We start from the raw sequence: 16,754 nt of genomic DNA on the forward strand, positions 1-16,754 counted from the left end.
TGATATTACACTAATCAAAGGGCACCGTGCTCCATAGCAAAATTTGGGGGAAGGCCTGTGATGTATCTTCATCTTCCTAAACACGCTCTCTGTTTTCAGAGCAGCAGATGGTAAAGTAATGCCGTCCCTAAGCACCAAAGGCATCAATTTATTTTTGCAACTGTTTATTTGAATTTACATACCGCTCATTTATAACGGTAATTAAAATAATGCAGAATTTTAAAACAATTGAATATGTATAAAATCTATAATTTAATAAAGATACAATCAAACATAATTAATGTGGGAGTTTGTTTTCTGGATGTACAGTATCCTAGGATTTCATGTATACTGGGTGGTATATGGCATTTTCAGGATTATAAACGGTTTTGATGTTGTAGTATAAGTAGTTTTGTTGTTGTGGTGGTAATTCAATGGCTCTAAGCATACAACACAATTGAAATGAAAAAAAAATAAGGTGCCAAAATCAGCGCTAGTGACTGAAATACTTAGTGCTCAGAGGATCTAATTGCTTGTGTTCCTGGGTATAATGTGTTGATGCTGCTATAACATGCCATATCACAGAGAAGGAGACTGTTCTTGAGTCCCCTTACACATTGGTACCATGCTTGCAGAGAAGCAAATAACCTACCTTTAGACCACAGCAATGCATGTAAATATTTTTTATGTAGGACTCCATGGATTTCTGCCCTGCCCACCCTCTCCTGTTAGTCTGTATAACTGAATAAAGCAACAGTTTTGTCAGAAAACTAAACAATAGCTACAGTTTTTCCTTTATAGCAGAGGTTCCAAAACTCAGCCATTACAGGTCCATGTTTTAAGGATATCCAGATATCCATGCTTGAGCAAAGTTGACTTAATTAGTACCTCAGTCAATTTGATTTAACCATCTGGACCCACGCATAGATATCCTTAAAACCTGGACTGTAAATGGCGGCGTTTGGAAACCTCTGCTTTATAGTGTGAAGTGCAACAGTCTGCACCGCTCTCTAATTACCTGGTAATAAATGGAATCACAGCAGGAGAAAAGACAAGTCAAATATTTAAATCTTAATAAGCAAAATAGGTAGAAAATGGCAGATAAGACTTCGGTAAAATGTTTGTCATGTACTTACCTGAGAGGATAAAGAAAATACCAGAGACAAAAGCCAGTATTGTCCTTTGTGGTCGGATGTGGCCAATGTTGCTGATAACAAAGGCAGTAAATACAAGGAAGAGACTGACCATGGGGAATGGTGTGGCACTGCGGATGGTCTCTGTACAAAAAGACAATACAAACAGTATGTAAACAGTGTCTACATAACACGACACACAATAAAATAATGAGGTACAGACACAAGTTATACTGTACATATCTAAATTTCAACCAGCCTCTAGCAATTAAACATGGCTCTTTAAAATCTAAGTACATTTAGAAATGAAGTTTTCCCCAGTGCCAATTTACTGTTTCCATCGGAGTCTCATGCAATGTATGACCGTGCGCACTGCAAACGATTACTGGAGAAGAGCTTGGCTAAGTTTTTGCTTAGACCTCTATGGGGTACGAGCAAAAATGTGCAAGGTTTTCCTGCCCCGTTAAGGGATACATTAAGTATCCCGGCACAGGGGATGCTGGCGCCTAGAATACCGGCACTGGAATCCCGCCACCTGTCAGAATGCGCCGGCATCCCTAATTTAAGTAGCGTGGTTGGGGGGAGGGTTAGGCACTAAGGGGAGGGTTAGATTTAGGGAGCGGGGAGGTCAGGTTTAGGCACTAGGGGGGAGGTTAGGTTCAGGCACCGGGGAGGGAGGGTTAGGATACCTACCGCCAGGTGTCGGTATTCTAACCCTGTGGGGATGCCAGTGTCGGGATTTTGATCGCCAGGATCCCGTACCCACCCCCCCGGTTAACCAATGTTATATTAGCGTACAATTTTCTGACAGACTGAGTCTCCCCCTTCACACTGGTACCATGCTTGTAGAGAAGTAAAGTAACCTATATTTATTCCACAGCAATGCATTTAATTATATTTAAGTAGGACACCATAAAATGCTGCTCTGATCAAGCCCAGCTCTGCATATACTCACCCAAACACGCCCCCTCAATTCTGGCAGAGGGGCAACCCAAAATTTGGCAAGTGTGCTCCAAAGCCCAGAGAAGCATGAACCTACATGTATGGCAGTCATGTAATTGGAATCATGCAGAAGTTTATTCTACTTTTATGTGACTTGTTTTTAAATTGTCCTTAGGGAATGTAGTTTAAAAACCTAACATTTTTTGTATTGTACCTTTTTTGGGGGGTTCGGGGTGTATTCTACTGTGGTTTTTATGCTAAGAGAAAACAGTAGTACAGTATATGCATCTGGTTTGAGCAAGCAAGTGGTTGAAGTAAATGCTACCATTACAGTACATAATATGCACATAATATAGTATTTCAATGAAGTGTCATAGACAGTCTATTTCAGAGGCATTCTTATTAAAAAATATGAAGTTGCAAATACCAAGTAAAGTATATTTAAATATTATAAACACACAAGTACAAAGTAAAAAGTCCTAATTCAGTTTCATTAAATGCAAACAAATGTATGTTGCCTTCCCCTCTAAAAAACAAAAGTTAATATACATTTGTTATGCAGACTTGTATAAAAATATTGAATAAATACTGCTATTAGCTTTCAGCAACTATATTACTAATAGGAGCATTATCAGTTTTTAGGGATCGAGACACACTCAATAATTACCTGCTAGTGTTCTGCCGTCTGACTGAAGCAGGGCCGTAACTAGGGTAGTGCGACTAGTGCCGTGGCACAAGTCACCGCAGGCCAGGGGGCGCTGTTTAGGCCTGTCAATTTTCCTTTTTATTATCATTCTCACTTGTAGCTTCCTCTTCCTTTATCCCCAGCATCTCCTGGTCTCCCATTTCTCTTCCCTGACCCTTCCCCATAAGGCCATGGCCCTTTTTCAGGTGCAGAATCTTATGTCCCTATTTAAAAATTGAGAGGTTCACCAATGCTCTCTATGGCACAGGGCACCAAAAAGTGTAGTTACGGCTCTGGACAGAAGCATCTGTTGTGGTCTGCATGTATGGGGCTTATTTGCGTAAACATGGATTTACTGCAGACTGCTATAACCTATATACGCCCAACATCCAGAAGGTATTCAAATCTATATAGAGCAAATATGCATTAACATTTTTATGTGCATGCACAGTATAAAAAAAGCGCACCATTGAACTACAACATATTGGGCCTCATTTAGTTGGCCTTCCAATTATCAAATGCATGCGCAGTAAAACCATGAGTTTTAAGATCCCTGCAAAGTGTTGTTGTGGCTCCTCCTTGTTGTGGCAGATCGGGGGGCAATTTCAGTACAAGCAAGTGTGGCATGCCTCATGGAGATGAAGCCTTATTTGGAAACAGGAATATCTTTAGTGCGTACTCAACCTATGGTTTAAAGATCACCACTGGCACACATTATTAAAAATGAATTAAATAAATAAATAATGAATTAAAAAAAGGCAAGAGGACAAACAACGTTGGATCTCCTCGCAAAAGCCTCAATCAGCACCAGAGTATGGCAGGCTGGCCTGTTCCCAGTGCAACAGGAAAACTTGCAGTGTGCGTCCGAATTCCATAAATTGTTGCACTTTATTTTGTGCTACGTGTATCTTAAGATAGAATATATGTTATACACAGATAAAATCATAATATTGTGTACAAACTTCAGGAGAAACATTTGGGACAGAATACTATGTTCAACTCTAAAGGAGACCAAATACGTTAGTAGTGAGAGTTCAGATTGTGGCGGCCCTCTGAGATGATGAACCATTATAATTTACATTACAGTACTGTAGTTCTCCTCATCCTTACACCAGCCTATTCCTCGGGGCCAGGCCGGCAGAACTGCAGGGTAGTAAGTTGCCTTTTTTTTGTTTTCTTATTAACTGTCTGCTTCCAAGATAAACAGCAGTTCTAGTTTTATAAAAACCTGTAGAGTGACGAGAAAAGTTAAAACAACACAATGGAACAAGCAGAGCCGTAACTAGCCTTTTTGGTGCCTGGTGCCAGAAAGAGCATTGGCGCCCCCCTCATTTTTCAAAGGGATATAATGCACTCAAAAAAGGGCCATAGCTTCATGGGGAAGGACCAGGGAAGAGATAGGGGAGGCCAGGAGATGCTGGGGATGAAATAATAGGAAGCTAAAAGCAAAAATGATAATAAACAGAAATTTGACAGGCCCAAACAGCACCCCCTGACCTGTGGCGCCCTGTACGATGGCACCGGCCGCACTACCCTAGCTACGGCCCTGGGAACAAGTACTGAAAAACATCTGGAACACTAGGACTGACCATCTGCAACCTGCATCCATCATCTCACTGCCCGGGACAATGTAACCTCTGATTTTATTTATATTTCATTTTTATTTGGAACAATTCAAAAAACTCTCTCTCTCTTACTATCCCTCCATATCATTGTCCTTAGAATTACTACATCCCTCACACCTTCCCCAAACTCTCCCTTACTATTCAGCGCAAATTGTGCAGTATATATTTAAGAAGTGATGTTGCCCATAGCAACCAATCAGATTGTACTTCTCATTTGTCTAGCACCTTCTAGAAGATAATACCTGGAATCTGATTGGCTGCTATGGGCAACATCACTTCTTAATAGAACTCCCATCTTAGTAATTTACCCCTATGTATGCACCACTCTTTGTATGCATGCCGGTGTTAATTATACCAGTATGCATGAACAAAATCACAAAGTATGGCTATCTGGGTAAGAGCTGTCCTTTGCGAATAAGGGACTATGGATCTACGACCAAGAAGTCCCTCTGGTGTCATTCTGCACATGTGCAGAATGATACATGCGCCAAGGGAGGTGCTGGAAGGGATCCGATTGGATCCCTCTCACAGAACTCTCCGAATAGAAGCCCATAGGCTTCTATAGGGTAACGCCATCAGGAAGATGGCGTTACCCACCTCATCCAAGTCAGGGAATGCATCGCAGTCCGGAGCTTAGTGCGAATGAGAAATCCGGTCAAACCCTCATTTTCGGGGGTTTGACCGCATTCCTCACATTGCTGCATCGCGTCCTATGTGGGAAGATTATATATATATATATATATATATATATATATATATATATATACATATACACAGTATATATTAAAATATGCACATTTATTCACATAATCTAAATAGTACATAATAAAATCATGCTAATCAAAACTATTACACATAATAAATAATTGTAGAACCAAGCTGTTAACTGTCAGTATAAAGGTCACTGTGAAGAAAAAAGTAGTATGGATGAATGTATATTATTGTGTCCCCTGATATTAATGCAGATACACCAGCAGATGTATTAGCCAGGGGTTGCAGTATATCCTGCAGCTCTGTGCAGTCCCTCAAGGGATGATTCCCGTGTTCCGTTTTGGAGACTGCCCCCTACCCCCCCCGGAGTGACGCGATTGGGAATCCCGCAAGGCTACGGTCCCTTTTCGGGACGCTTGTACGTTTCCGCTGCACGGGGGGATTTACAGTGTGCACCGGATGTCACCAGACCCGGTGACGCCTCTGAACATAGGCCAAGTTGTCAGAATTGTGGGCTATACAGAGTATTTTACGATGGATCACTTGGACCAGGGACTGGTGCAAGTGCGCACTGATAATGATAATTATGAAATTAATCAGATGGCTGGGGCAGGGTAGTCACATTGATGCATACGGGGGAATATCTGCATTTCATTCCGTTTGTGCCATGCAGGTGTAATTATAACTTATTTGAGTTCAACTCTCTACCGGCCCTTTAATCTCCCGCAGGGATTTCTGCAATCCCTATTATTACTGGTCTTTCCCTAAACAGACTTTTATTACTATCTACTTTGAATACAGCAACTACAGGTAGGTAATTTTACCAGAAATATCCTTCTGTTGCGGCGCCACTCTACCAATCCCTACATTGTTTGCTTAAACATCCTAACAGTATCAATCATATAAACCCATGTATTGGTCTTAAACACTACCATGAAGACATACTGTACCACTAAGCCAATAAGCTGTCACCATTAAAACCCTCTCCACCTGACCATTCCTTTCAGAAGACCTTTGTGCTGGGTGGGGGACTATCATCATACACCAGAGGTTCCCAAATGCTGTCCTCTTGGCTCCCCAACAGTTCAGGTTTTAGAGATATCCATGGTTGAGTACAGGTGACTTAATTAGTACCTCAGTCAATTTGATTTACCCACCTGTGCTCAACCATGGATATCTCTAAAACCTGAACTGTTGGGGAGCCTTGAGGACTGCGTTTGGGTACCTCTGTCATACACTATTCTCAATTGAGCCTATGATAAATGAAAGATTATGTCAGACATTTCCTGACTTAATTGCAGGGCCCAACATTTAACGTGTGCAAACAAATTAGCTTTGATGGGGGTACGACCTCGTTAAACTCTAAATTACAGTGTAAAATTAAATCTGCCCAGTATTTACGTTCTACGGACAAAAGTAGAAATAACTTTCCATGTATAAAAGTCATAAAAGTTTTTATACCCAAAGCAACATTGTCTGTCCAGGTGCAAATCAGCACCATTTAGCTGGATTCTCCTGCAGATCTAAAATACGGTAGCAGACATTACCATATTTTCGCAGCTTCATTGTGTGTGATTATGCAGCTGTGATCTGTGCTGAATCAGGCACATAGTCCACAATAACCAAAACAGTCCATCACACTTTGAATACACAAATCAGGGGCCAGCCAGGCTGGCATAGTGGGGGTGGGGTGGGAGCGTGGCCCAGGGACATTACCCTGCATTAGAGGGCAATGGCGAAAAAATATCAGCATTGTGAAGCAGGGCCATGATGACGCGATTCAGTGCAAATCACGTTATCGTCCCACCCACTGCAGGGTGTGTGTGTGGGGGGCAGGGGGTAGGTGGCCGGCCAGCAGACCTGCCTGCTTTTTTGGAGCTTTCGGGAGCCTCACAGCCGTTCCGGGAGAGTAGGCATGTACAGTATGACACAACTACTACAATAAGCAGATTAGAATATCATTTGGGGAGAAAAAATACCAACATATAATGTAAATCTTATGGTTTAATAATTGGTTTGTTTACATGAAAAACAAGCGCTCTCTTTTTGTATCTCTTACATATTGTAGGATAATTTATAACAAAATAAAATAACATTTGTATTAGGAATTACATTACATATCATACCTAAACTTTGAGGTTTTAGACTTACTGAGTATATTTGCAGTATTTTCCGTCACAATGTCTGTATCCGGCCCATGGAAAAATTCGGAAGCCACACACCGACCTTTTTCTCGACCTGCAGTGAATAAAGTGAAATAGTGATCAATTACTGGAATACTGACCATCCAAGATATACAGATGTGTCCTCATACATCTAGCCTCCTTGCACGTTAAACAGCCCTTCTAGTCATGCCATGGCGTAACTCGATAGCGCCAAACATCTTTTCGTGCAAATTTTTACCTTCACATGCGCACAGCAATGTGAATAGATACAAGCACCTTCTCCCGATTAAAATGATATGCAGCATGCCTATATTCTGTGAGCGACGGCGGGTGTATCTGCATGCGAAATGCTACATTACAGTGTCAGTGACTAGAAGGGTCACACGGAGCTCCCGCGTTATGTGTAGCGTGACTTATAGCGCATGGAAGATAGATGTATGTGGACGCATCTGTAGTGAAATGATTCATGACTTAAATATTTACTTTATTAAACAAATTCAAGGAAACTAATTTCTGCATAGTTAGCGTGTTGCACATATGTGGACTCCTCTGAGAACAACAGTGTACATTCTATTCTTTATTAAATTGTCTGCCTATTAGTTGAATGTGCTTATTCTACACATTCCAGGTATTTCTTGCTCTACTGGGTCTGGGATGATTTACATAGCCTTGCATTACCACGTTAAGCAGGAAATGTATTTATTACTAGTTATTTATAATGTACATATACTGTAGCCCTTCACAGAGAATATTTGGCCATTCATACCAGTCCCTCAATCATACTTTCCTACCCTCCCGATTCGGTCGGGATCCTACCGAAAATCGGGTGCGGCTCTCGGCCCCCCGGAAAGGCAGACAAGCCTCCCGGCAGCCGCCGACCCATCCGGCCCCCCCACAGTTGCAATAGAAACCCCCGCCATGATGATGCGCTGAATCGCATCATCATGGCCCCGCCCCCTGCTTCCCAATACCCTTAATTTTGGCATTGTGAAGAAGGGGCGTGGCTACAATGACGCAATCGTGCGGTCACACCCTTTCTTCCACACTGCCACATCATCTCCCTCGACACCCCCCCTTATGCTGCATCACGCCCCCGCCGAAGAAGACTGGCTTCCCCCTCCCGGAATGCTGGCCCTGGATGTCAGCAAGTATTCCCTATCACATATACTCACATACTAAGGTTAATTTTTGGCAGGAGCCAATTAACCTACCAGTATATTTTTGGATTGTGGGAGGAAACCGGAGTATCCGGAGGAAACCCACGCAAGCATGGGGAGAATATACAAACTCCACACAGTTAGGGCTGTGGTGGGAATTGAAACCCAAGACCTCAGTGCTGTGAGGCAGTTATGCTAACCATTACACCAACCGTGCTGCCATATGCCTGCAAGTTTTCCTATTCGATATTTCTTTCCATTAAAATCAAATTTTTAGGCCACGATTACCTTTGTGCATATATCACCTGTCCATCATCCATGCCATATACAGTATTTACCCCTCACAAAGGACACAATGTTCCTGCACATTTATGAGCAATGTCCGTTACATGATGTAACAATAGAGAGAAACAGTTTTAGATCTCATTAGAGCTAGTCTATTTGGCAGTGCATGACCCCATGTGAAATCCATGTTAAACTAACAAACACATTAAAAAAAAGTGTTGTTTTTATTTCCAACATAAATTACTGTGGCAGGCTAATATAAGCAGGATGTGATTTCCTTGATTTTTTTTTCAGACTTCTATTGTCAATTCTGCCTATTTTGCACAGTTATGGAACTACCATGACAACCACAGTAGCATGACACATGATGTACCGAGCAGAGACACTTCTCAATGCCCTCTGAGCTTTTTTCACAGTGACATTCTCTTTCGAGTGCTCTGCGCTATGCCTTCACATAACATGCTAAGAGCAAGTGTCTGTCTGTGTGTAGCAGACTGACTGTATCTGGCAGCCATACAATATTTTTATGTCTGCTCTGTGCACTGTAACATCCTCCCTCACTGTTGTTTCCCCTGTGCCACCAGATGAATTGCTTACAGTCTCAGCGACTGAGTCTGGTAGCCATATATGTTTGCCCTTCATAGATATACTGAAAAGAAGATGATTAAAGATAATGATTTAAAAGAGTGTATTTTTAAAATCTGCTTCACTTACTATTTAAAAAGATATAAGGATACGGATTGCCGCATTAATAGCGGGATGGGTACGGGTTGCCAGCACTCTGCATCCCGGTGGTTAGAATCCTGACGCTGGCATCCCGACAGAGTTAGAATAGACACTTGTTGGTCAGTATTCTAATCCTCCCCCTCTAACTACCCGATGCCTGACCCGCCTAACCTCCCCCCAGTACCTAAACCTAATCTCCCCCTCCCCACACCATAAACCTAACCCTCCCCCCTTAGTGCCTAACCCTAAACCCTACCCCTAGTGCCTAACCCACCCCTCAACCCAACTACTTACCTTTGGGATTCCGGTGGTCGGGATCCTGACAAGTGTCAGGTTTCTGGCGTCGGCATTCTGAGCGCCGGAATCCCCGCAGTCGGGATATTGACCGCATCCCATTAATACTGCAGCATTTCTGCCATGTTGTTTAATTATTGATATACAGTACTACCTAACATATAAGAACACCTGGGGGTAGATTTGCCAAATGTTCTAAAACAGGCAATGGTGATGTCACCCAGGGACACTAAGGAGGAGGGGAGCGGTTACAATTATCCTGGCCTGGGCTTGATGTAGGGGTGCGGCGATGCATAGTACATCCCGCCCTATGTCTCCCCAGCCCAGTTCACTCTGTTGTGTTTTGGGCTGCGGTGGGTCCAGGGAGGCAGCTGGCACTGATCAGCAGCAGACTTCTCTGGCAGAGGGGCACACGGCGCCCCCCAGTGGAGCACAAATACTATTATTCTTTTTATTTTTTGTGAGGGGGCATGGCCACACCTCCTTACATTTGGCCATGCCCCCAAAAGTACATGGCCGAGCACAGCTCTCTATGGCCTTGATGTTGCCCATAGCAACCAATCAGATTATAGCTATCATTTGTCTTTTGCATTCTAGAAAATGATAGACAGAATCTGATTTGGGTGCTCTGTCTGTTTTAGAAGCTTTAGTAAATCTACCCCCTGGTCTTCATTTCATTTTATGTGATATAACATGTATTCCTTTAATGTGTAATTCACAGTAATACAAAATTGCATATTTATAAACAGTATGCATTAAAAAGTGCAATAATGATTCTGGAGAAGGTATAAGTATGCATAAGTACATCACACACAAGTGGCTCCTTCAATATTATCATGTTTATGAAAAGATTAGCAAAGTAGAGCAAATAGTTTGATCAGGTACTCGCCTTACTAGCATTAAGTGGTTTAATTTTTCATACAAAGATGGTTTCCTATTCTAGATGAATAGATCCTTTTTAGTACAGACAGACAAGCAGTATGACCCAGCTAGCCAGTTTTAGGTCTTTGAAATCTATCAGAGAGTTCCTTTTACACTATACTTAAAATTAGATTATTACACTATAAATAGACCCCTTATATATTCAGCATAAAGCTTGAGATAATGGCACTAGGTGAAGGAATTGCTGACATGTCAAGAACGCTGACTGCAGTTTAATGATAATAAAGAATGTTTACTCTCACTTATTGTTATTTTCTACTTCAGGGTCCATAGGGGGTCCACAGGGTTGACCTTGGGGTATAGGTTTGGAACCAAATCCGGGCACCACGCAGTTAAAGCTTTTAGCTCCCAGGATGCACTTGGGTCCACTCTCCCTATAACCCCACCCCCCAGCCAGAGGCACCTCAGTTTAAGTTGGTGCCCGGCCGGAGTTGGGTCACCGTTACTGCAGGGGGGCTGCTTAGCAGCCCCTAAGCTTAAAAGAGTTTTATTTTGTTCTTTTTTACTACTCTTCAGAGCGGCAGCATCAGACTGTCCAATGGACGTCTGAGCTGGCGCTCCTACACCCCGCCGGCGCTGCGACGCCAGTACAGATCTGGGGATCGCAGCGGGACCCCAGAGTCTGTACTAGCCGGGCTCTGGAGGAATCCCTGGGCTGCTGCCGGATCGACGGGGACAGGTAAGTCGCGTGGTCACCGCTTGTGGTGATCCAAGTGTGAATATGCAGCCTTATGCCTCCGGTCTCTGGGGACAGACCGGAGGCGCTAGCGGTGGCGGCGGGCTCCCCCTCCATGGAGGCATACCCCGCGTGTCCGCAGACCACCAGGGATTATAGCGGCAGCGGGAGCCGACATCCCGGGGGGTTAATTGCTAGCCAGGGGAGGAAGCTTTCCCTGTCTAGCGGCTCCTCCCCTCAGCTCAGCGCGCCTTTCAATACTACAGTCTGGCGTCGCTGAGCTGCTTCCTCCGCGGGCCACGCTTCTTCTGAGGTCTCCAGTGGCCATTTTCTCTGTGGTGCTGCAGAACTCTTAGGATGTCAGTGAGCCCAGTCCCCCTGCGTACCTGGCCATTTTGGGTGAGTGTACACAGCGCTATAGCCTTCCCAGACACTGAATCTGGGCAGTTGAATGTAGCGACATTGTGCAGTATATTATATGTCATGCTTATGTATGTACAGTGTATATGTCTGCATTGTATGTGACTTATGCTAGTGCTGTCTGCTTTTTCTCTCACCTTTCAGTGTATATCTATCCCTTTTCTTTATCTGCCCTAATACAGGTGTACCTGGGGTGGTTCTGAGACCTCACATATATATATTTGTTAATATCTGTGAGGTTTGTCACATACTGTTGCGTGCTGCACGTTGCCATATTTTAGATGGAACTGTGAGTTGCATACGCTGATAATGGGTCCCTGCAGCTAATCTTAGCGTCAGTCAGGACCGGTATGGCGCTGCTTAATATTTCCGTCAAGATAGTCAGATATATCTGACCAGGAGATTGCACACGATACTGCACCCATTATTGCTATCCTGCAAGTCATAGCCTGCAGGAATTAGTGCGGAGGATTTTAACTCAGAAAGGTTTATGTATGCAGCACCATCTGGTGCCGGGCCCTTTGCACGACCCCCTTAAAGGGCGGTTTATTTCTCAGGATCCTCTCCTTTGAGGATCGCCGGGCGGGCCCCATTGTCGTCACTCGCTTGGAGTTACTTCACCATACTGACCTTTTGAACTCGGGGTATCTCGCAATTTCTTGCAATTTACCCCTGTGCAACAGACTGTCGCTCCCCGCCGGGGTTTTTTACAGTACATGAATTACCTCCGATACCACATCGGTCTGTCATTCCCCTTGCAGGGATTACCACAACGGCCACCCTGGTGGATGTCGTTTTATATGAAATACTAATTGGCGTGATATACGCCCTGTGGTTACTGACCAGTGGCTCTGCCGTGAACTGGATGGTATATTCGGCTCTTTCCCTCTCACATGGGGGGAGCCGATTTCAAGTATTATTATCCCTGCTTTGGGGCTGGTAGCCAGGTTCATTCTGGATATAGAGAATGTCGATCCTGCACCTGTATCATACATCTCCCGTTTTCTGCCCAGCGGGTGGATCTCATAGCGGGAGTCTGGCTGTCGCCAGATACGAGGAGTCACAAAGGCCTCCTGTTTCCCATTCCCTGAGGGTCCTCACAAGTAATGGAAATCCCCTTCTGGGATGGATTTGTATGTTAATCATCGGGTTACAGGCATTAATACGCCTCCCATCCCGGCCTGGACGGATTTTACGGATCCGTAGGTGGTAACTTTGCCTGAAATCAATGTACTCGTTTTCAGGGCCTGTTGCCCCTCCTACCGTGGCCATCGCATGGTGATGCTTTTGTGACGTTTTTCCCCTCCAACACGTCTGAGGTCCAAATATCTTTTGCCGCTCACATATAATATGCAGTGGTCATATGTGGGATTACCTCATGGGATGCCGGTCTTCTAACTTTCAGGGTTTCGGCGGCGTCTGTATCCGCCGCAGTACCCTATGGCTGCGTTATGGGAAAGCAGAGGTGCACACTCCTTCCATGGGGAAGATCTTGTTTGGTCCTGACCTTGACAAGATCGTTGCATCATTGGCAGTATCACTAATGGGGAGATACCGTCTTTAGCTACTCCCACTACATTCGGACTAACTCTGTTAAGTCTTTTTGTCCTCAGGGTCAGCCTAAAGGTCTGTTTTTTCCTAGGCTGTCGGCCTCCATGGGGGCCACTATATCCAGTACCGAGCAGTCCTGGACTTCCGGACGACCCTGTTTCTACACCTGAGGATATACCCTCAGCCTGACGGGACAGGTCTACATCTGGGGAATTTCCAGAGTGAGGTACTGATTCTCAACGGCCTCTCATTGCTCAGGCAGCCTCCTCGCAGGCATTGTTACACGGGCCCTTCTTCAGACCTGATAAGGGCCTTACAATCCCAGAAAGCTATACAGTCTTTGTGGTAAGCAGAGCTATTTCGGCCAACCTCACTATCTCAGTGAGGGACTGGTTGTTCTACTTTCTTTCTGGGGCGGTGACCGACTGGTCCTCATTTGCCTATACTCTGTCTCAAATCCCTGAATCAGATTCCAACGGTGCCTGGAATCGTCCATGCTTCATCATCCGACGTTTGGAACCTGGGGATTTTAGGGTATATCTGAGTATTCAGGATACGTACCTACGGGTACGTACAGAGCACTCTCATCAGCATGGGTTCAGGTTTGCTGTGCCACAGCAACACTTGTAAGTTTCGGGCTCTGCCTTTTGGGACTGTCCTCAACTCCACCGGGGTTTACCAGCCTTATGGATTTTCTGACAGTTCACCTGTTCAGGGTATCCGAATGCTCCTTTCTCTGGACGGTCTCCTGCTTTTAGCAGGATCACCAAGGTACTTTGCCGCCAGGTCAGGATAACCGTGGCTGCTTCTCGGTACAGATAATTAGTCAACGGAGAAAAAAGTCCTCCCTACATCCCTCACAGGGTTTTCTTCATCTGGGAGCACTGCTAGATTCTCAGACTCTGAGAATTTTTCTGGCGTAAGACAAGATCTCCACTCTTCAACTTGGAGTGTGCGGATATCTACGCATTCGACATATGTCATTACTCTTTGTGATGCGCGGTCTACCAGAGTGTCTACCTTTTGGTAGGGTGGAATGTGCTCAGTTCCATTCCAGGCCTTGCCATAATTGACTCCCCTCCAGATGGATCGAGTTTTTCCCATCGGATCGCTGTTCGAACGATGATACTGTCTCCGGAGGCGAGTTGGTCTCTGTCCGGGTGGCTATGGCCATCTCGTCCAGGGTGTTCTTTGCTACAGACAGTGTCTGGTCCGCATTCGTTTCGGGGCAGTTGGACGTCTGTCGTTTCTGCCCTGCCACTTAACTTGTTGATACTTTAGGCTGTCTTGGACCTTCACTCTGGCCTAACCCATATGTCACGGTAAACCTGAATAGGTTCAGTCCGACAGTGTCACAACAGTGACTTCCATCTAGGCAACACTGGTAGTTGGGTGGCAATGTCAGGTATGTCATCCATTCTGACATAGTCCAAGGGTCTTCTCCTGGCCAACTCTGCAGTGTTTATTCCCGGAGCTCTCCATTGGGAAGCGGGCTTCCTCAGCCGTCGCGACGTGCATCCCAGGGACTAGTCTCTTCTCCAAGAGAGGTTTCAACTCCTGGTGAGCAGAGGGGGCCTCCCTGTGGGGATTGATCCTCATGGCCTTCTGACTTGATCACAAATTACCGGTGTTACAGTCCAGCTCCAGGAGTACTGAAGCTACCTTCAGTGACTCTTTGTCAGTGAAGTGGTCCTTCCACTTTGTGTACCTGTGTCCTCCGGTCTCCCTTCTTCCTCGAGGTCTTCGGAAGTTTAATTCGAGATGGAGGGGCTTTCCTTCTGGGGGCTCCAGTTCGTCCCAGACATCACTGGTACTAAGATTTTCGGAGTCTCCTCATCGATACTCCGTTCCTACTGCTTCACTATCTGGACCTGTTGTCTCAGGGTCCTTGTTTTTCCCTGGACCTGGATCGTTTGTCTTTGACTGCGCCCCTACTGTGGTCCTAGGGCTTTCCTGGCTCTGTCTTCATTGAGATGTTTAGAGCAGATAGGCCAGACTTTGCTGGGATCTGCCACGGACTGTGGCATACATAATTCTTATGGTATCGTACCTGTCGATACGATCCTCCGGTGTCCAGGATTTTCAGATATTCTGGCATTCCTTCCGGCTGGCTTGGGTTTCACCCTTGGCCTGGCCTTCCTGACAGTGCGGATCTCTACACTGTCGGTATGGTTAAGATATGGAATTGCTCCGCTCTGGTATCCAGTTCATCCTTTGGAGTGTTTTCTGGATTATGCCTCCACTTGTCCTCCCTAGGGACTCCTGGGGAGTTAGTAGTGGTTCTTTGTTCCCTCCGGGGACAGTCAATGGAACCGCTGGTTGTGATAGCCATTACATGGTCTATTGTTTAAGCTCTCTCTCTCTCAGGGTGTTTAAATCAACCAGGAGAGTGTCTGAATTGGGAGCGTTCTCATGTGGCTCCCTCTTCTGGAGGGCATCATGTCAGGGTGTGAGTTGCTCTCGCCCTGTATTTCTTAGAGTGGTTTTTAGGTTCCATATTATTCTGGAACTTATGGTACGGCATTCAGTCCCCAGTCTTCTCGGCTGGTGTGGCCTCATTGACTGTGGTCCGGCCTCTTTGGCTTTATATGATCCGTTCAAGTTCCTTATGGTAATCGGACTCCTTATTGGTGGTCTGCGGTTTCTGGTTTTCACAGGAAACGATGGCCGGCCTATAATGAAATGTTGGCTGGATGGCCTCGTATGTCTTCCTCAGGGGCCTACCCATGGGTAGGCATTTCTGTCGTTGAGGCTTGTTTTTTTCGGGCCATGTAACCCTCGTGGGCGGCTCGTTGTGGCGCCTCGGCTGTTTTGCCTTACTAGGTGTCCACGTGGTCTTCTGTCCATACCTTTTTAAGGTTCTAGGCATTGGTTTCCTTTGCCTCTCAGGATGCTTCCTTTTTGGCGACGGATTCTCCTCTCAGCACAGGAGCGTCCCCACCCTTGGTTGAACTGCTATGGGACATCCCCAAGGTCAACCCTGTGGACCCCCTATGGACCCTGAAGTAGAAAACAAGAGATATGGTAAGAACTTACCTTTGTTATCTCTGTTTCTACGAAGTCCATAGGGTCCACAGGGCGCCCACCCTGACGCACCTGGCTTCATATGGGCTGTGTTACTGGTCACCGGTTTCCCGTCTCCTTTTCTGTGAGTATGGTTCTAGAGTGTTCCAGTTTTCTCTCTCGTTTTCTCTCCTCCTCCGGCCTTTGGCTACTTACAAACTGAGGTGCCTCTGGCTGGGGGGTGGGGTTATAGGGAGAGTGGACCCAAGTGCATCCTGGGAGCTAAAAGCTTTAACTGCGTGGTGCCCGGATTTGGTTCCCAACCTATACCCCAAGGTCAACCCTGTGGACCCTATGGACTTCGTAGAAACAGAGATAACAAAGGTAAGTTCTTACCATATCTCTTGTTATTAAGTGAGTTATTGATCACTGTGTCCATATTGGTGATTGCTAGGGTATT

At 45.2% G+C, this 16,754-nt stretch overlaps 2 protein-coding genes across 5 annotated transcripts in view; one reads left to right on the forward strand and one right to left on the reverse strand.

Annotated features, from left to right (window-relative positions):
• LOC148538275 (uncharacterized) overlaps positions 1 to 16,754 on the forward strand; it is a 99,144-nt gene that overhangs the window by 39,375 nt on the left and 43,015 nt on the right. The gene's annotated exons all lie outside the window — the stretch shown is intronic.
• Positions 1 to 16,754, reverse strand: part of CACNG7 (calcium voltage-gated channel auxiliary subunit gamma 7) — a 156,721-nt gene that overhangs the window by 14,055 nt on the left and 125,912 nt on the right. Inside the window, exons 3-4 of the mRNA XM_088459485.1 lie at positions 7,227 to 7,313; positions 1,116 to 1,256 (exon numbers count right to left, since the gene is read on the reverse strand). Of these exons, the coding sequence (XP_088315611.1) occupies positions 1,116 to 1,256; positions 7,227 to 7,313 (228 nt within the window). The remainder of the gene's footprint in view (positions 1 to 1,115; positions 1,257 to 7,226; positions 7,314 to 16,754) is intronic.

This window comes from Taudactylus pleione, unplaced genomic scaffold, assembly GCF_031769625.1.
Source record: "Taudactylus pleione unplaced genomic scaffold, aTauple2 ptg000041l, whole genome shotgun sequence".
Lineage (NCBI taxonomy): Eukaryota > Metazoa > Chordata > Amphibia > Anura > Myobatrachidae > Taudactylus > Taudactylus pleione.